The sequence below is a fragment of the Nerophis lumbriciformis genome, linkage group LG23, assembly GCF_033978685.3.
Source record: "Nerophis lumbriciformis linkage group LG23, RoL_Nlum_v2.1, whole genome shotgun sequence".
Lineage (NCBI taxonomy): Eukaryota > Metazoa > Chordata > Actinopteri > Syngnathiformes > Syngnathidae > Nerophis > Nerophis lumbriciformis.
In genome coordinates, this window is record NC_084570.2 from 37,787,590 (window position 1) to 37,810,660 (window position 23,071).

Sequence of the window (23,071 nt, forward strand, 5' to 3'; positions counted from 1 at the left end):
TCTGTTTCTGTAGTATTTCAAAATTTTCTCGAAAACGTATTACTTTTTATGAAAAAATATTACTTTTCAATGTTAAATTATTACTTTTTAATGCAAAATGGTGACATTTGTCATATAAAATTCTAACTTTTATCACAATATTGCCAATTTTGTTGTTCTTGTAAAATAGTGACATTTTTTGAGTAAAATGACTTTTGTCATAATTTTTTCAAGTAAAATTCAGATGATTATTATAACATTGCCAACATTTAAAATGTTCTTATAAAATTGTGACTTTTGTCGAGTAAAATTACGACTCTTTTCATAAAATTTTATTTGATATATTTTTTGATTTGATATATTTTTATTTGAAATATGCAAATATGCCTGATCCAATACAGTGCTATAGCCTTAACAGCCATTATAACAAAACGAAAACAATGGAGAATAAAAAACGAAAAAAAATTAACAAAATGAGCAATGGACTTTATTTTTTAACATATTTGAAAAGGAGTGAGAAGAAGTTTACACTTATTTAATCCCACCCCTTTTCTTTAAATCATAAATTACTCTGAGCTAGAATTACCTGTTCACTCTATGTACAAACGTAATGAACTTGTATATACATAAAACATAAATATATACATATATATGCACACTACACACATACATAGCCACAACATTACCACTAGTGATCATGGAAATGGTATTATGCCACAACAGCAGCACCACTGCCTCAATGGGCAACCCCACAATTTATGAATGCTTACTGGTAGTTTATTTATTTTGGCTTTATACATTATTTGTGCAGTTTGAGACAAAATAATATCATTAAATTTCAATATTTTTGACTGTTAGAATAGTGAATGAGTATGGTCCAGATATCCACCCTTGTTGATGATGCGTACAGCTCTTTTCTGAAGTATAGTTATTGAGTTTAATGAGCTTTTGTAATTATTCCCCAGACTTCCACACAGTAGGTTAAATATGGTAAGACTAATGTACAGTAACAGTAGAGAATGTGGAGTGATTTGTGATCCAGAACCTGCTTTGCATTATTTATTACTGAGATGCTTCTTCACAGCTTAGTTTGTACATGTTTTGTATGTGATGTCCAGTTAATTTGATAGTCAATTGTAACTCCAAGGAATTTTATTTCAAAAACCCTTTCAATATCCACCCCATCTATTTGTATCTGCACCCTTGTTTCACTTGTCCTATTTCCAAACAGCATTAACTTAGTCTTAGTCAGGTTTAATGACAATTTATTATAGTCAAACCAAGTTTTTAATTTATTAATTTCTTCCATAATGACTTCCTGCAATTGCTCCTGAACAAAAAAATATTAGTGTCATCAGCAAATAACACTAATTTCAATAAGCTAGACACTTTACATAGATCATTGATATACCGGATGAACAATTTTGGCCCCAAAACTGACTCCTGGGGGACACCACAAGCAATGTCCAAACATGATGAACAGCACTCCCCCAACTTCACAAACTGTTGTCTCTTATTTAAGTAACTTTTAAGCCAGTCTAGTACAACTCCCCTGATTCCATACTTTTCCATTTTATTGATTAATATATCATAGTTAATTGTGTCAAATGCTTTTTTTAGATTAATAAATATTCCCATTGCATATTGTTTCTTTTCTATGGCATTTGTGATTTCCTCTATTGCTTCAATTATTGCCATTGATGTAGATCTGTTTGATCTAAACCCATATTGACAGTCAGAGAGTAATTTATGCTTTTCTATAAATGCATCTAACCTGTTATTGAATAGTTTTTCTAATAATTTTTGAGAATTGTGGAAGTAAAAAGACGGGTCTATAGTTTGTGAAGTGGTGTTTGCTCCCAGTTTTAAACAGAGGTATAACTTTAGCTATTTTCATTTCATTTGGAAATGCGCCGGTTTGAAATGACAAATTACAGATATATGTTAATAGTTTTGATATCCCTGTAATGACCTTTTTCACCAATGCCATACTAATGTCATTGGAGTCAGTGTACATTTTGTTCTTACATTTGTTTGCAATATCCAACACTTCTTCTTCACCCACTGCATTTAAAAACATAGAATTGGGATTTCTCTCCAACAATCCCACCATATTTTTACCAGTTGTCCGTGGATCTAGGATTTTTTCTGCAAGTTCGGGTCCAATACTTAAAGAATTTATTGAAGGCATTAGCCACATCTTCAATATTATCATTTTCTTTACCATCATTCGTGAAATACGTTGGATAGTTATTTGAAGAGGTACTGTTTCTTATAATACTGTTTAATAAATTCCATATTCCTTAGATATTGTTTTTATTATCATCTAGTAATTTCTTACAATAATCTCTCTTATTTGACCTTATAATAAGAGTTAACTTGCTTTTATATTTATTTTCTGCTTCTTTTGTTTTCAATCTTATAAATTCCCTGTAAAGAGTGTTTTTCTTTTTGCAAGCATTTTGCAATCCCTTTGTGATCCTAGGACAATTAGTATATTTTCTTTTACTGGTGCATTCTTTTATTGGCCAACTTTTATCATATAATGACCTAAATATTCTCAAGAATATATTGTAAGCACTATTAACATCACCATTTTCATAAATTACATCCCAATTCTGCTCCAGTAAATTATGTTTAAATGAACTAATGGATTCCTCTGATCTCGTTCTTCTGTATTGGGTTGGCTTTTCTAATTTTTTTGTCCTGTAGTTTCCATTAAATATCAGAAAAACTGGGAGGTGGTCAGTGATATCTTTGATCAATAACCCACTTACGGTCTTATTCTCAATATCATTAGAGAATATGTTGTCGATAAGAGTGGGATGTAATTCGACTGGGTCTGGTGATTTTGGGATATAGACTCATACTGTACATTGTGTCAATGAAATTATCTACCGGTATATCTTTATTTTTACTGGGATTTAACAGGTCAATATTAAGGTCTCCACAAATGAAGACAGCTTTATTAACGTTACTCTTCTTTGAAAACGGGCATTCCATCCAATCTGTAAAACGTTCAATGATTGTACCTGGCGATCTGTATATACAAACCCTGTTTCCATATGAGTTGGGAAATTGTGTTAGATGTAAATATAAACGGAATACAATGATTTGCAAATCATTTTCAACCCACATTCAGTTAAATATGCTACAAAGACAACATATTTGATGTTCAAACTGATAATCATTTTTTTTTTTGCAAATAATCCTTAACTTTAGAATTTAATGCCAGCAACACGTGACAAAGAAGTTGGGAAAGGTAGCAATAAATACTGATAAAGTTGAGGAATGCTCATCAAACACTTATTTGGAACATCCCACAGGTGAACAGGCAAATTGGTAACAGGTGGGTGCCATGATTGGGTATAAAAGTAGATTCCATGAAATGCTCAGTCATTCACAAACAAGGATGCGGCGAGGGTCACCACTTTGTCACCAAATGCGTGAGCAAATTGTTAAACAGTTTAAGAAAAACCTTTCTCAACCAGCTATTGCAAGAAATTCAGGGATTTCACCATCTACGGTCCGTAATATCATCAAAGGGTTCAGAGAATCTGGAGAAATCACTGCACGTAAGCAGCTAAGCCTGTGATCTACGATCCCTCAGGCTGTACTGCATCAACAAGCGACATCAGTGTGTAAAGGATATCACCACATGGGCTCAGGATCACTTCAGAAACCCACTGTCAGTAACTACAGTTGGTCGCTACATCTGTAAGTGCAAGTTAAAACTCTCCTGTGCAAGGCGGAAACCGTTTATCAACAACACCCAGAAACGCCGTCGGCTTCGCTGGGCCTAAGCTCATCTAAGATGGACTGATACAAAGTGGAAAAGTGTTCTGTGGTCTGACGAGTCCACCTTTCAAATTGTTTTTGGAAACTGTGGACGTCGTGTCCTCCGGACCAAAGAGGAAAAGAACCATCCGGATTGTTATAGGCACAAAGTTGAAAAGCCAGCATCTGTGATGGTATGGGGGTGTATTAGTGCCCAAGACATGGGTAACTTAAACATCTGTGAAGGCGCCATTAATGCTGAAAGGTACATACAGGTTTTGGAGCAACATATGTTGCCATCCAAGCAACGTTACCATGGACGCCCCTGCTTATTACAGAAAGACAATGCCAAGCCACGTGTTACATCAACGTGGCTTCATAGTAAAAGAGTGCGGGTACTACGCTGGCCTGCCTGTAGTCCAGATCTGTCTCCCATTGAAAATGTGTGGCGCATTATGAAGCCTAAAATACCACAAGGGAGACCCCCGGACTGTTGAACAACTTAAACTGTACATCAAACAAGAATGGGAAAGAATTCCACCTGAGAAGCTTAAAAATGTGTCTCCTCAGTTCCAAAACGTTTACTGAGTGTTGTTAAAAGGAAAGGCCATGTAACACAGTGGTGAACATGCCCTTTCCCAACTACTTTGGCACGTGTTGCAGCCATAAAATTCTAAGTTAATTACTATTTGCAAAAACAAAATTAAGTTTATGAGTTTGAACATCAAATATCTTGTCTTTGTAGTGCATTCAATTGAATATGGGTTGAAAAGGATTTGCAAATCATTGTATTCCGTTGAAATTTACATCTAACACAATTTCCCAACTCATATGGAAACGGGGTTTGTAATTTGTAAAATAATTAACAGATTAAATAATTATTTAAATAGTGAAATAATTATATATCAATTATGTATATATATTGTTTTAAATCATGAACAAAATAATTAATTAATGAAATAATGATTAAATCCGTGAAATAAGTATGTATGAAGTAAATATGTATTAAAAAAAATGAAATAAATAATACATGAAATAATTATGTATCAAATCATGAAATAAAGAATAACTGAAATAATGATTTAATCTGTAAGATAATTATTTAAATCATGTATCAAATAAGTATGTATTAAATCACGAACAAAATAATTAATACATTAAATAATGATTAAATCTGTGAAATAAGTATGTATTAAGTAAATGTGTATTAAAAATGATGAAATAATGAATAACTGAAATAACTGTGAAATATTTGTTCCAATCATGTATCAAATAATTATGTATTAAATCATGAACAAAATAATGAACACATTAAATAATTATGCATCGAATATTTATGTAATAAATCATGAACAAAATAATGAATACGTGAAATCAATATTTAATCTGTGAAATAAATATGTATTAAATCATGAACAAAATAATGAATACAAGAAATAATGATTACATCTGTGAAATATGTATTAAGTAAATATGTATTAAAAATAATTTAATAATTAATTACTGAAATAACTATTTAAACTGTGAAATAGTTAATACAATATTTAACACAAGAAATAATCACTTAATCTGTGAAAGTTATGTATCAAATAATTATGCATGACATTATGAAATAACTAATCAATTAAAGAAATAGTTATTTACTTTGTGAAATAATTATGTATCAACTCATAAAATAATTAATACATGAAATAATGATTTAATCCATGAAAAATGTATGTAACAATTATGTATCAAGTAATTATCTATTAAATCAATAATACATGGAAATATTTAAGCCATGAAATAATTATGTAAAAATACTGTAATTATGTATTAAATCATGATCTAAATCATTAATACATGGAATAATTAGTAAATCAGTGAAATAATCAATTATGTATTAAATAATGATGTATTAAATCATGAAATAAAAATGTAACAGCTGAAATATGTATTCAATAATGATTGATGGATGTAAATAGAGTTGGTGTGAAGGTACTGACCAGCCGTCCACTCTTGCCACACAGGCTGGCGTATTTCAGCCAGGTCCTCATGTCCTCGTGTGGGCTGATCACCAAGGAGCGCACCATCAGGATCCTCTGCCAGTCCTCCACGATACGCTGGCAGCCCTGAGGGGAGAACACACAGTGGGTGTGGATACTGAACGTTCAACTCACATGCTAACAGTTAGCACGCTAGCCAGCTAACTAAATAGTGACTGCAAAATGAGTAAAACAGCGAGCATACATCAAGTAACTAAATATTTTTTTAAAAAGTTTATACCTGAAAAATTTGCTAAATAACATGCTAACAGCTAGCCTGCGTTAAGTAACAAAATATTTTTCTAAAAAGTGTATACCTGAAAAATTTGCTAAAAAAATAACATGCCAACATGCGTCAAGTAACAAAATAGATTTTTTAAGAAGTTTATACCTGAACCTTTTTCTTAGTATAATAACATGCTAACAGCTAGCATGTGTCATGTAACAAAAAATGTTTCAAAAAAGTTTATACCTGAAAGATTTGCAAAAAAAATAACATGCTAACAGCTACTATACGTAAAGTAACAAAATATTTTTAAAGAGGTTTATACCTGAAAAATTTGCTAAAAAAATAACATGCTAATATGCGTCAAGTAACAAAATATTTTTCAAAATGTTTATACCTGAGAAATGTGCTAACCAAATAACATGCTAACAGCTAGCATGCGTCAAGTAACAAAAAATGTTTAAAAAAAGTTTATACCTGAAAGATTTGCCAAAAAAATAACATGCTAACAGCTAATATGCGAAAAGTAACAAAATATTTTTAAAGAGGTTTTTACCTGAAAAATTTGCTAACCAAATAACATGCTAACAGCTAGCATGCGTTAAGTAACAAAATATTTTTCAAAAAAGTTTATAACTGAAAAATTTGCTATAAAAAAAAACATGCTAACATGCGTCAAGTAACAATCTTTTTTTAAAAGAGGTTTACACCTGAAAATTTTACTTAGTAAAATAATATGCAAACAGCTAGCATGCATCAAGTAAAATATTTTTCAAAAAAGGTAATACCTGAAAAATATGCTAAATAAATAACATGCTAGCATGCGTTAAGTAACAAAATATTTTTCAAAAAGGTTTGTACCTGAAAAATTTGCTAAAAAAACAATATGCTAACATGCGTCAAGCAACAAATTTTTTTTTAAAGAAGTTTATACCTAAAAGTTTTGCTTAGTATAATAACATGCTAACAGTTAGTATGCGTAAAGTAACAAAATATTTTTAAAGAGGTTTATACTTGAAACATTTGCTAAAAAAATAACATGCTAACATGCGTCAAGTAACAAAATCTTTTTTAAAGAGGCTTATTATACCTGAAATATTTGCTTAGTAAAATAACATGCTAACAGCTAGCATGCATCAAGTAACAAAATATTTTTCAAAAAAGTTTATACCTGAAAAAATTGCTAAAAAAAATAACATGCTAACATGCCTCAAAGTAACAAACTATTTTGAAAGAGATTTACACCTGAAACATTTGCTTAGTAAAATAACATGCTAACAGCTAGCATGCATCAAGTAACAAAATATCTTTCAAAAAAGTTTGTACCTGAAAAATTTGCTAAAAGAATAACATGCTAACAACTCGCATGCGTCACTAACTAAATATTTTTTTTTGATGTTTATGAGATGTTTATGAGACGATGTTTATGAGATTGTATTTATGATATTATATTTATGAGATGATGTTTATGAGATGATGTTCATGAGGGCCATACAGTGGGGGCTGTTACTGCTGAGTCAACAAACAATGGCTGACATTGTCTGCACAAAGAAGATTGACAGCAGATGAGAAATGATTTTTCGGGTGTGCAACACGATCTTTGAGGTCTTTTGGCACGGAGGCCATTACCTCATCTCAAGAAGTTCTGGACAAAAAAGGGAACATTTCAGTTTTGACCTATTTTACTGAAGTGGACAAAAAGAAAAGTCTGGAAAAACAGATTTTAAGAGGAGTGGGACGCCGACTTCAGGGGAGAAAAATCATTATGTAAAAAAAAAAGGAGAGTTTGCTGACAAGACACAAAGAAAAAGTCTCCGTTTTTGACGATTAAGGGAAATGTTGGATCATTTTTTTTCAATAGGCTTGTAAATAATATGCCTGAATAAAGTACATCTTTCCACTGTGACGTGAAACATACATGTTAATATTCCCTAATAATACTTGTGTGGATATTAAAACTATATGATGTCAATTAACAAGTGTCAACATGACTTCACACTAACATTCTGACCACTCAATTGCCCCTTTTTTTTTTTTTTACAGCAAAAACATTATGGTAGTTTTTACAGCATATTACTGTAAATGGAACATTTCAATGTATTATTAATCATCTGATCATCTGGAATGGATTTAGGCTGTCTTTTAATTGAAGTGGAGTGGTTATTAGTTTCTTGGCGACACCTACCGTCTTTTCGGAGTATAAGTCGCACCTGCCGAAAATGCATAATAAAAAAGGAAAAAAACATATATAAGTCGCACTGGAGCCCGGCCAAACTATGAAAAAAACTGCGACTTATAGTCCGAAAAATACGGTAGTGGCTACTAAACATAAATGTATCCCTATTGTGGCCAAACAGCTCCATTTTTGTTTCATCCGATCACAGAACTTTCCTCCAGAAGGTCTTATCTTTATCCATGTGATGTCAGATGAAACAAAAATGGAGCTGTTTGGCCACAATACCCAGCAATATGTTTGGAGGAAAAAAGGTGAGGCCTTTAATCCCAGGAACACCAACCTACCGTCAAGCATGGTGGTGATAGTACTATTCTCTGGGCCTGTTTTGCTGCCAATGGAACTGGTGCTTTACAGAAAGTAAATGGGACAATGAAAAAGGAGGATGACCTCCAAATTCTTCAGGACAAGCTAAATTCATCAGCCCGGATGTTGGGTCTTGGATGCAGTTGGGTGTTCCAACAGGACAATGACCCCAAACACACGTCAAAAGTGGTAAAGTTTTTAGAATGGCCTTTACCAAAGTCCTGACTTTGTGGACAATGCTGAAGAAACACATCCATGTCAGAAAACCAACATATTTAGCTGAACTGCACCAATTTGGTCAAGAGGAGTGGTGAAAAATTCAAGCAGAAGCTTGTGGATGGCTACCAAAAGCGCCTTATTGCAGTGAAACTTGCCAAGGGACATGTAAGCAAATATTAACATTGCTGTATGTATACTTTTGACCCAGCAGATTTGCTCACATTTCCAGTAGACCCATAATAAATTCATAAAAGAACCAAACTTCATGAATGTTTTTTGTGACCAACAAGTATGTGCTGCAATCACTCTATCACAAAAAAATAAGAGTTGTAGAAAGGATTGGAAACTCAAGACAGCCATGACATTATGTTCTTATATACTGTAGCGTCCCAGAAGAGTTAGTGCTGCAAGGGGTTCTGGGTATTTGTTCTGTTGAGTTTATGTTGTGTTACGGTGCGGATGTTCTCCCGAAATGTGTTTGTCATTCTTGTTTGGTGTGGGTTCACAGTGTGGCGCACATTTGTAACAGTGTTAAAGTTGTTTATACGGCCACCCTCAGTGTGACCTGTGTGGCTGTTGACCAATTATGCCTCGCATTCACTTGTGTGTGTGAAAAGCCGCAGATATTATGTGATTGGGCCGGCACGCAAAGACAGTGCCTTTAAGGTTTATTGGCGCTCTGTACTTTTCCCTACGCCCATATACACAGCGCCGTTTTAAAAAGTCATACATTTAAATTTTTGAAACAGATACCGATAATTTTGAAACCGATATCGATAATTTCCCATAATACATTTTAAAGCATTAATCGGCCGATAATATCGGCAGTCCGATATTATCGGACATTTCTAATATATATATATATATATACACATAAACTGCCATGTTGTTATCCTTGATAAACAGCAGTTGTTGGATCAATGAATGTGTATTTAATTCATGCAGGGGAATTTGATGTGTATACAAATAGTCTTAGCAAGCAAAAATGTCACGACGTATGTCACGTACTTCCTGAGTTTGTGACCAATACCAAAATAAAACGCCAAAAAATGTAAAAAAAGTTTGTGATGGTAAGAAACAGCGATGTAATCACTGTCGTATCGGCCATCGACTGATACTACACTTGGTATCGTGGATAATTGTACTGACCTGCCCACTACATTCAAGAGATCTAGCCTAGCGGTTCGCATGGCTTCTTGCATTCTCTTACAGTGTAGCGTAGCATGTTTAGCTATTCCTCATCCTCCAGTTATAGTAATACTTGAACAAAATGTACTTCATTTGCCGCCATGAAAGCGAGGATTGGTCATTTAGAATCGGCTTTGGACTGTGGAGGGACGTTAGCTGCAAGCGAGGGCGTTGCGTCGCATCAAATTTGAGGTTAAAAAAGTGTCACGGTGCATTGTCACGATATGAGGACAGTATTCAAATGTTTATGCTGAATTTTCCACAGGTGAGTGGATGTTTACCTGCAGTCTCTCCCACCAGGTCTCCCTGATGATGTCCCTCCTCTCGGGGACCAGCTTGTACTGGATCACTTCCTCCAGCTCTGACAGCATCTGGCACGACACCATGGCCTGGGAACACACCCGCGTTACTACTACCTGTACTACTACACCTGTGTAATACATGCAGTACTACATGTACTCCTACATGCAGTACTATGATAAGTTTTTGTTAGTTTTTTATGTTTTCTTTGTATGTTTTATGCCTTTTTTGTCAAAGAAAACTAACTTTTGATAGAACAAACACAAAAGCCATAATTATGTCAATAATTCATAACAACATTGATTTTGATTCATTATTATTTTTTGAGCAATGACAGTTTTAAAGAAAAATCCCACTAAAATGATTGGGGATCTAAAAGGGCCCCAATCATAAAAATGTTAAAATGAGTCATACTTTCAACACTTACATCTCTAGATCAACTTCAGATCTGTTGATTGTCATTTTTTTATTTTATTTTATTATTATTTTTAACATCTTTTTTTCTTTTTTTCTTTATGCCTATTTTGTCAAAGAAAACTTTGTTTTTTATTTGGCAAAAACACAAAAAATGCAATACTTTCCTCAAAAATATACAAACAATTGAATATTTGTTTGTATATAGCCTCTCAGTAGCTATTTTACATGGACAAAAATCATCTAAATAAAGGCCCAATTAGATTAAAGATGCTACTTAATGGAACCTTAGGTCAATAATTCATAACATTAATTTTGATTCATTATTATTTTTTTGAGCAAAAAAATCCCACTAAAATTATTTGTGATCCAAAAAGGCCCCGCTCATAAAAGTTGTAAAAATAAGTCACTTTTTTTTACTTTCAACACTTAAATCTCTTGATCAATTTCAGATTTATCTGTCAATATAAAGTTATTTATTTTTATGATTCATGCCCTTTTTGTCAAAACACTGTTTTTATGGCAATCACACAAAATATGCAATATTTTCCTTTAAAAAATGTTCAAAGTGTAATATTTGATGTGACGTAATTGGAGCCTTAAATATGTCAATAATTCATAACAACATTGATTTTAATTCATTATTATTTTTTTAGCAAAAAATCCCACTAAATTTCTTGGGGACCCAAAATGGTCCCACTCATAAAAGTATTACAAATAAGTCAAACTTTTTTTTGTTATTGTTTACTTTCAACGCTTAATTCTCTCGGTAAACTTGAGATCTATCTGTTGATTATATTATGTATTCATTTGTTTGTGTTTTTGTTTGTTGTATGGCCTTTATGTCAAAGAAAACTTCTTCTTTATATGGCAAACTCACAAAATATGCAACATTTTCCTCAAAAAATATTTCAAAGTGTAACATTTGATGTGAAGTACCGTATTTTTCTGAGTGTAAGTCGCACCGGTGTATAAGTCGCACCAGCCGAAAATGCATAATAAAGAAGGTAAAAACCATACATAAGTCGCACTGAGTCGCATTTTTGGGGGAAATTTATTTGATAAAAGCCAACACCAAGAATAGACATTTGAAAGGCAATTTAAAATAAATAAAGAATAGTGAACAACAGGCTGAATAAGTGTAAGTTATATGACGCATAAATAACCAACTGAGAACGTGCCTGGTATGTTAACGTAACATATTATGGTAAAAGCCATTCAAATAACTATAACATATAGAACATGCCATACGTTTACCAAACAATCTGTCACTCCTAATCGCTAAATCCCATTAAATCTTATACGTCTAGTCTTTTACGTGAATGAGCTAAATAATATTATTTGATATTTTACGGTAATGTGTTAATAATTTCACACATTAGTCGCTCCTGAGTATAAGTATAAGTATAAACTATGAAAAAAACTGTGACTTATAGTCCGAAAAATACGGTAATCGGAGCCTTAAATATGTCAATAATTCATAACATTGATTTTGATTCATTATTATTTTTGAGCAATGATAGTTTTAATGGCAGCTCTGTGTTATTAGAGTCAACATTTCAATTTTTTCTCGTTACATTTCACCCGTTTGCTCTTTGATGTGTTTTAATTTGTCAAGAGTATTTCTCAGAATGGTCGTGAGAACATGAACGTGGTGGTCGTGGCTGTGGGCGACCTGCAACCAGGTCAAACATGTTTGCACTCACCCCGTAGGCTCGACTGTAGCTCTCTCCTGCCATGGCTGTCAGCTCGGCATCCAGCAGATCTCTGGCCTTGTCGATGCACTGCAGAACAAAACATTTTGTTACTGCAAGAATACATGATAAGAGTACATCTAGGTGCAGACATGTCTGTTGTCAGGCTATAAACTTCCCAAGGGAGGGAGAGCGATGTCATATGGCGCTGGTTAAAAAGTACAGTAGTTTGAAATAATTTCCTCCACTTCTCCAACTTGATTAAATGTGTTTTTTCCAATGAAACAGGTCATGAAGGTCTAGTGTTACTGGTCAGTAACAACAATATAGTGAAACTGTATTTATGTTATTGACATGTGAATAATGCTGTATAATAGACTGTATTTAAATTATTGACATGTGAATAATGCTGTATAATAGACTGTATTTATATTATTCACATGTGAATAATGCTGTATAATAGACTGTATTTGTTATTCACAGGTGAATAATGCTGTATAATAGACTGTGTTTATATTATTCACATGTGAATAATGCTGTATAATAGACTGTATTTATATTATTCACATGTGAATAATGCTGTATAATAGACTGTATTTGTTAATCACATGTGAATAATGCTATATAATAGACTGTATCTATATTATTCACATGTGAATAATGCTGTATAATAGACTGTATTTAAATTATTGACATGTGAATAATGCTGTATAATAGACTGTATTTATATTATTCACATGTGAATAATGCTGTATAATAGACTGTATTTGTTATTCACAGGTGAATAATGCTGTATAATAGACTGTGTTTATATTATTCACATGTGAATAATGCTGTATAATAGACTGTATTTATATTATTCACATGTGAATAATGCTGTATAATAGACTGTATTTGTTAATCACATGTGAATAATGCTGTATAATAGACTGTATCTATATTATTCACATGTGAATAATGCTGTATAATAGACTGTATTTAAATTATTGACATGTGAATAATGCTGTATAATAGACTGTATTTATATTATTCACATGTGAATAATGCTGTATAATAGACTGTATTTGTTATTCACAGGTGAATAATGCTGTATAATAGACTGTATTTATGTTATTCACATGTGAATAATGCTGTATAATAGAATGTATTTATATTATTCACATGTGAATAATGCTGTATAATAGACTGTATTTATATTATTCACATGTGAATAAAAAATGCTGTATAATAGACTGTATTTATATTATTCACATGTGAATAATGCTGTATAATAGACTATTTAGTTTATTCACATTTGAATAATGCTGTATAATAGACTGTATTTATATTATTCACATGTGAATAATGCTGTATAATAGACTGTATTTATATTATTCACATGTGAATAATGCTGTATAATAGACCGTATTTATATTATTCACATGTGAATAATGCTGTATAATAGACTGTATTTATATTATTCACGTGTGAATAATGCTGTATAATAGACTGTATTTATATTATTGACATGTGAATAATGCTGTGTAATAGACTTTATTTATATTATTGACATGTGAATAATGCTGTATAATAGACTGTATTTATATTATTGACATGTGAATAATGCTGTATAATAGACTGTATTTATATTATTTACATGTGAATAATGCTGTATAATAGACTGTATTTATATTATTGACATGTGAATAATGCTGTATAATAGACTGTATTTATATTATTGACATGTGAATAATGCTGTATAATAGACTATATTATTGACATGTGAATAATGCTGTATAATAGACTCTATTTATATTATAGACATGTGAATAATGCTGTATAATAGACTCTATTTATATTATAGACATGTGAATAATGCTGTATAATAGACTGTATTTATATTATTGACATGTGAATAATGCTGTATAATAGACTGTATTTATATCATTGACATTTGAATAATGCTGTATAATAGACTGTAATTTATATTATTCACATGTGAATAATGCTGTATAATAGACCGAATTTATATTATTGACATGTGAATAATAATAATAATAATAATAACTGGGATTTATATAGCGCTTTTCTAGGTACCCAAAGTCGCTTTACATGTAGAACCCATCAATCATTCACACCTGGTGGTGGTAAGCTACTTTCATAGCCACAGCTGCCCATGTGAATAATGCTGTATAATAGACTGTATTTATGTTATTCACATGTGAATAATGCTGTATAATAGACTATTTATATTATTCACATGTGAATAATGCTGTATAATAGACTGTATTTATATTATTGACATGTGAATAATGCTGTATAATAGACTGTATTTAAATTATTGACATGTGAATAATCCTGTATAATAGACTGTATTTATATTATTCACATGTGAATAATGCTGTATAATAGACTGTATTTGTTATTCACAGGCGAATAATGCTGTATAATAGACTGTATTTATGTTATTCACATGTGAATAATGCTGTATAATAGACTGTATTTATATTATTCACATGTGAATAATGCTGTATAATAGACTGTATTTATATTATTCACATGTGAATAAAAAATGCTGTATAATAGACTGTATTTATATTATTCACATGTGAATAATGCTGTATAATAGACTATTTAGTTTATTCACGTGTGAATAATGCTGTATAATAGACTGTATTTATATTATTCACATGTGAATAATGCTGTATAATAGACTGTATTTATATTATTCACATGTGAATAATGCTGTATAATAGACCGTATTTATATTATTCACATGTGAATAATGCTGTATAATAGACTGTATTTATATTATTCACGTGTGAATAATGCTGTATAATAGACTGTATTTATATTATTGACATGTGAATAATGCTGTATAATAGACTGTATTTATATTATTGACATGTGAATAATGCTGTATAATAGACTGTATTTATATTATTGACATGTGAATAATGCTGTATAATAGACTGTATTTATATTATTGTAATGTGAATAATGCTGTATAATAGACTGTATTTATATTATTGACATGTGAATAATGCTGTATAATAGACTGTATTTATATTATTGACATGTGAATAATGCTGTATAATAGACTATATTATTGACATGTGAATAATGCTGTATAATAGACTCTATTTATATTATAGACATGTGAATAATGCTGTATAATACTCTATTTATATTATAGACATGTGAATAATGCTGTATAATAGACTGTATTTATATTATTGACATGTGAATAATGCTGTATAATAGACTGTATTTATATCATTGACATTTGAATAATGCTGTATAATAGACTGTAATTTATATTATTCACATGTGAATAATGCTGTATAATAGACCGAATTTATATTATTGACATGTGAATAATAATAATAATAATAATAATAATAATAACTGGGATTTATATAGTGCTTTTCTAGGTACCCAAAGTCGCTTTACATGTAGAACCCATCAATCATTCACACCTGGTGGTGGTAAGCTACTTTCATAGCCACAGCTGCCCATGTGAATAATGCTGTATAATAGACTGTATTTATGTTATTCACATGTGAATAATGCTGTATAATAGACTGTATTTATATTATTCACATGTGAATAATGCTGTATAATAGACTGTATTTATATTATTGACATGTGAATAAAAAATGCTGTATAATAGACTGTATTTATATTATTGACATGTGAATAATGCTGTATAATAGACTATTTATATTATTCACATGTGAATAATGCTGTATAATAGACTGTATTTATATTATTCACATGTGAATAATGCTGTATAATAGACTGTATTTATATTATTCACATGTGAATAATGCTGTATAATAGACTGTATTTATATTATTCACATGTGAATAATGCTGTATAGTAGACTGTATTTATATTATTCACATGTGAATACTGCTGTATAATAGACTGTATTTATATTATTCACATGTGAATAATGCTGTATAATAGACCGTATTTATATTATTCACATGTGAATGATGCTGTATAATAGACTGTATTTATACTATTCACATGTGAATAATGCTGTATAATAGACTGTATTTATATTATTCACATGTGAATAATGCTGTATAATAGACTGTATTTATATTATTGACATGTGAATAATGCTGTATAATAGACTATTTATATTATTCACATGTGAATAATGCTGTATAATAGAATGTATTTATATTATTCACATGTGAATAATGCTGTATAATAGACTGTATTTATACTATTGACATGTGAACAATGCTGTATAATAGACTGTATTTATATTATTCACATGTGAATAATGCTGTATAATAGACTGTATTTATATTATTCACATGTGAATAATGCTGTATAATAGACTGTATTTATATTATTCACATGTGAATAATGCTGTATAATAGACCGTGTTTATATTATTCACATGTGAATAATGCTGTATAATAGACTGTATTTATATTATTCACATGTGAATAATGCTGTATAATGGACTGTATTTGTTATTCACATGTGAATAATGCTGTATAATGGACTGTATTTATATTATTCACATGTGAATAATGCTGTATAATAGATTGTATTTATATTATTCACATGTGAATAAGGCTGTATAATAGACTGTATTTGTTATTCACATGTGAATAATGCTGTATAATAGACTGTATTTATACTATTGACATGTGAACAATGCTGTATAATAGAATGTATGTATATTGTTGATATGTGAATAATGCTGTATAATAGACTGTATTTATAATATTCACATGTGAATAATGCTGTATAATAGACTGTATTTATGTTATTCACATGTGAATAATGCTGTATAATAGACTGTATTTATATTATTCACATGTAAAAAATACCTACGTGTTTATTGTCTATTGTGAGCGAACTGTGGTGCTGAATCTACCCCTCAATAAAATACTTTCTATTCTATTCTATTCGAAACACTACTGGAGCTTGCAACGAACACGAGCTGGCAACTAGCGAGCTAATCGTTATAAAAATGGGAGCCATTACCTCCCTGCTTGGCACTCAGCATCAAGGGTTGGAATTGGGGGTTAAATAACCAAAAATGATTCCCGGGCGCGGCCACCGCTGCTGCTCACTGCTCCCCTCACCTCCCAGTGGGTGAGGGTGATGGGTCAAATGCAGAGGGTAATCTCACCACACCTAATGTGTGTGTGACAATCATTGGTACTTTTTAATCGCTAGTGGTCTTAGATGCTAAGAAGAATACTCTAATATTATCAAGTAACTATTATAAACTTGCGAGGTACAATGGCCACGTTTTTTAATGTTAATTTAAAGACATTTCAATTTGTGTTATAATTGCGGGCAGAAGATTAAAAATATATATTTAAATATGCTTGACTGTATTTTTGCAACATGTCACCTTTAGGACCAGTTTCACTTTATACAGGATGCACAAGTCCGGACTATAAGCCGCTACTTTTTTTTCCTACGCTTTGCACGCTGCGGCCTACAAAACAGTGCAGCTAATTATAAATCTTTCTTTGCTGACCATCATAATGCAAATACTTTTAAAACAAATAAGAAGACAATGAATAGTAAGGGTGTGAAAAAAACATTGATTTCCAAATTAATCGCGATTTTTATTTGTAATGATTCAAAAAAAAATTAAATCTGTGCTGTGCAGCCACTCAGACAAATCATCATATTGATGTAGATGATCTATAACTGTTGTAGACATTTAATTTAGAAAAGATACTTCTCTTGTTGCCTTATTTGTATTTGACTTTATTAAATGTTTGGCAAGATTTTAAGTAATATAATACATTTCTTTTAAGTAATATAGAGCTGTTTATCTATTTTATGGAGGAATGTAGTTCATCATATAACTGGCACCCAATGTTATTAAAAAGGTACTGATTTTGAATCGAGAATAGTTTTGAATCAAGAATCGAATTCGAATCATGAGGTGCCCAAAGATTCACAGCCCTGTCCATTTAAGGTATGTAAATAAACATTTCTGTGTAAATAACACATTTCACAACCTATATATCTGCGACTTATATACAGAAAAATATTTGTTATTTTCACATTTACTGGGTGTGGCGCCCTATAGTCCAGAAAATACAGTATTATTCTGTGTTAGTTTGGAGGTCCCTGACCTGGAAAAGGCTGAAGTCCCTGCTCTACTTTATACCAAAGTCTACTTAGACAACACAATAAAAACTGCTGCCAGATATTGTAGACTCACAAGAGTTTCTTACTTATAACACTTATAATAAGCTGTTATTAGTGCGAGGGTGAATGTGTGAGGAGGACTGCTTGAGAGTAGTAATTATTGTTCCACGGGGAAGGAAAAGGCGTGCCAAAACACCTATGCAGGCCTGCACCACAGCAGCAGGGGATTGTGGGTAGAGGTTACAACGAGGTTGACTTCTTACATATCTGGATAAATACTGTGTGTGTACATTATACACACAGAAGTGGACTAACACAAGGTAGTGTGTGTGTGTGTGTACATTATACACACAGCAGTGGACTAACACAATGTAGTGTGTGTGTGTGTGTACATTATACACACAGCAGTGCACTAACACAAGGTAGTGTGTGTGTAAGTGTGTTTACATTATACACACAGCAGTGGACTAACACAAGGTAGTGTGTGTGTACATTATACACACAGCAGTAGACTAACACAAGGTAGTGTGTGTGTGTGTGTGTGTGTGTGTGTGTACATTATACACACAGCAGTGGACTAACACAATGCAGTGTGTGTGTGTGTGTGTGTGTGTACATTGTACACACAGCAGTGGACTAACACAATGTAGTGTGTGTGTACATTATACACACAGCAGTGGACTAACACAATGTAGTGTGTGTGTGTGTGTACATTATACACACAGCAGTGGACTAACACAAGGTAGTGTGTGTGTGTGTTTGTGTGTACATTATACACACAACAGTGGACTAACACAAGGTAGTGTGTGTGTGTGTGTGTACATTGTACACACAGCAGTGGACTAACACAAAGTAGTGTGTGTGTGTGTGTGTACATTGTACACACAGCAGTGGACTAACACAAAGTAGTGTGTGTGTGTGTGTGTGTGTGTACATTATACACACAGCAGTGGACTAACACAAGGTAGTGTGTGTATGTACATTATACACACAACAGTGGACTAACACAATGTAGTGTGTGTGCGTGTACATTATACACACAGCAGTTGACTAACACAAGGTCGTGTGTGTGTATATTATACACACAGCAGTGGACTAACACAATGTAGTGTGTGTGTGTACATTATACACATAGCAGTGGACTAACACAAGGTAGTGTGTGTACATTATACACGGCAGTGGACTAACACAAGGTAGTGTGTGTGTGTACATTATACACACAGCAGTGGACTAAGGTAGTGTGTGTGTGTGTGTACAATAAGTAACTTTTTAACAATGACAGTTAAAAAAATTAAAATACCACTAAAATTCTTGGAGATCAAAAAGGGTCCCAATCATAAAATTGTTAAAAATTAGTCATACTTTTATTTTACTTTCATTGCTTCAAGCACTACATAATTTTCACATTTTTTTCGATAATTAAAAGTTTTTTTTTTATGCGCTTTTTGTCATGGAAAACTTGTTGTTTAATTGCAATATTTTCCCCAAAAATATTTTAAAGTGGAATATTTGATGTGAAGTATTTAGAGCCTGGAATGGGTTAACAATTCATAAAAACATAGATTTAGATTCATTTTTGAGCAATGACAGTTAAAAAAAAACAACTTTTATGTTATTACTGACAATATTGCAACTTTTTATCACCCATTTGCTATTTTATTCAATTTTTTTAATAATATATTGAAAATGTTGACTTTGGACCCTCCATGGACAGTCTACAGCGTTGTCCGCAGACACAGAGGTGCATTGTGGGACATCTGCACGTAGGAGGTAAAAGACAGAGGCCAAATCAAAAGAAGTATAAGCTCGAGGATTAGGAGAAACTTCCGGAAGAAAGGACTGAGCTCATGTCAACGTCTAAGCTCCATCTGCTTCTCATCCCTCATTATTCATGGCGGCCACACCTGGATCCACTCTCTGGCCACGCAGGGGAGAGGAGATGCGGCGGATGAAGGAGAGGAAATAGGAGCAGCAGGTGTTGACCACTGGTCACGCTCGCGTGCGCTCGGAGCGGCGGTGGTGACATCACCGCAGCTGGGTCACGTCGGACGCCGCCTGGCGGGTCACGCTGGACTACGCCACAACAACATATACTTTTTTGGACCACACGGAACATTTTCTAATGCTGTATCTTGTTTTTAAGTTACCTCATGTGATTCATCACAACAAATAATCTAGCACACACTTAGATTAATCATGCAACTTCATTTCAGCGTACAAGCTCTTGTACTTTAACTGCTATACCAGGAGGGTCCAAACTTTACATATATATATATATATAACCCTCCATTTTGGTGAACGTTAAAGGTCCCGGGGTTTCAAGAAGGTCCCTTAAAAACAAGTCAAATAGTATTTTTGTTGCTACTTTCACTGCTACACCTACTCAGTGGCCTCATGGTTAAAGTGTCCGCCCAGAGATGGGTAGGTTGTGAGTTCAAACCCCGGCCGAGTCATACCAAAGACTATAAAAATAGCAGCCGTTGCCTCCCTGCTTGGCACTCAGCATCAAGGGTTGGAATTGGGGGTTAAATCACCAAAAATGATTCCCGGCGGCGGCCACCGCTGCTGCTCACTGCTCCCCTCACCTCCTAGGGGGTGAACAAGGGGATGGGTCGAATGCAGAGGGTAATTTCACCACACCTAGTGTGTGTGTGACTATCATTGGTATTTAACTTTAAAATATCTATAGATCAATTTCAGATCTATCTCTTGACATAAAGTTGTTTTTAATGTGTTACACTCTTTTTGTTAAAGAAAACCCTGTTTTTTGATTCAAATCTTGAAGCCTTTTTTTTTTTTATTGAGACAAAGATTATTTATGTATTTAGTATTTGTTTGCTTACTATGGTATATTATTTATTTGTTCACTGTTCTGTTACAGAGAACAAGGAAATGGGGTAAAAATTGCTAAGGTATGAAAAGGGGTAGGATTAAATAAGCTCTGCTTCTTCCTACTCCTTTTCGGCCTTGCTGTAATGAAACAACTGGAATTGTGTGATGCATCACATTGTATCGTATACATGTTCCAAATAAACTGAACTGAACTTTTTAAGGCAAAAACACAAAATATTCAGTATTTCCCCCTCAGAAAATAAAGTGGCATATCTAATGTGACATCATTGGAGCCTTAAATTGGTCAATAATTCATAACATTGATTGTAAATCAGTATGATTAAAACAATCAGACTAAAGGCCCCCACTCATAAATGTGTTAAAAATAAGTCACATTATTTGGACTTTCAATACACACTTCCACACTCACTTCCACATTCTATGTTGTTTTTTAAAAAGTGCCATGAGCCTTTAAAATGAAGGTGTGGCCACACTTTGGACAGCCCAGTGACGAGATGGATGCCTACGCCTATGCTTGTCGACAACTTCACTCCTGAGAGAGTTTTAGATGAAAGTGTCAGCAAGTCTTCTGCAAACAAACCACGTGCATTCAAGTGGAATGTGTAAAAACCTTCCTGGGTGACATTCTAAGAATACAATTGCATTTGTCAGCAAATATTGGGGTCTTTTCTTAGCTAATTTTATTTTATAGGCCTCAACAATCACAAAAACCCTGCAAGATTCTGCAGGGTCAGACTTTTAGGCAGGATCATAAAATCATGAGTTGATTTAATGTTATCGAAAAATAAAAAGCCACAAAACATTGCAACTTTTACCACAACTTTCTGAACAAGATGCTGCAAATTTAAGCCTTTTAGGCCTCAACAATCACCAAAAAATCCTAAAGAGTGACTTTGAGGCATGATCATAAAATCAAAAGTTGATTTTATGTTAATGAAAAAATTAAGACTCAAAACATTGCAACCTTTGCCACAACTTTCTGAAAAAGATGCTGTGAATTCAGGGATTTTAGGCCTCAACAATCACAAAAAAGATTGCAAAATCCTGGTGAGACTAACTTTTAAGCAGGATTATAAAATCATAAGTTGATTTGATGATTCTGAAAAAAATTAAGACTAAAAACATTGCGACTTTTGCAACAATTTTCTGAAAAAGATGCTGTAATTCAGGCCTTTAGGTCTCAACAATCACAAACAAATCTTGGAGGGACTGACTTTTAGGCAGGATCATAAAATCATAAGTTGATTTCATGATGTGAAAAAAATTAAAGCTCAAAAAATTGCAACTCTTGCCGCCACTTTCTGAAAAAGATGCCATGAATTCAAGGATTTTAGGCCTCAACAATCACCAAAAAAATCCTGGAGAGTGACTTTGAGGCAGGATCATAAAATCATAAGTTGATTTAATGTTAATGAAAAAAATTAAGACTTAAAACATTGCAACTTTTGCCCCCACTTTCTGAAAAAGATGCCATGAATTCAAGGATTTTAGGCCTCAACAATCACCAAAAAAATCCTGGAGAGTGAATTTGAGGCAAGATCATAAAATCATAAGTTGATTTAATGTTAATGAAAAAAATTAAGACTCAAAACATTGCAACTTTTGCCACAACTTTCTGAAAAAAAATGCTGCGAATCTAGATATTTAAGGTCTCAACAATCACAAAAAAAGCCTGCAAAATGTTGGAGAATTGGACTTTTAAGCTGATCATAAAATCATAAATTGATTTAAT

At 32.6% G+C, this 23,071-nt stretch overlaps 1 protein-coding gene across 1 annotated transcript in view; it reads right to left on the reverse strand.

Moving 5' to 3' along the window:
- Positions 1-23,071, reverse strand: part of mtor (mechanistic target of rapamycin kinase) — a 277,393-nt gene that overhangs the window by 92,882 nt on the left and 161,440 nt on the right. The window contains exons 33-35 of the mRNA XM_061985591.2: positions 12,373-12,450; positions 10,234-10,341; positions 5,742-5,867 (exon numbers count right to left, since the gene is read on the reverse strand). Of these exons, the coding sequence (XP_061841575.1) occupies positions 5,742-5,867; positions 10,234-10,341; positions 12,373-12,450 (312 nt within the window). The remainder of the gene's footprint in view (positions 1-5,741; positions 5,868-10,233; positions 10,342-12,372; positions 12,451-23,071) is intronic.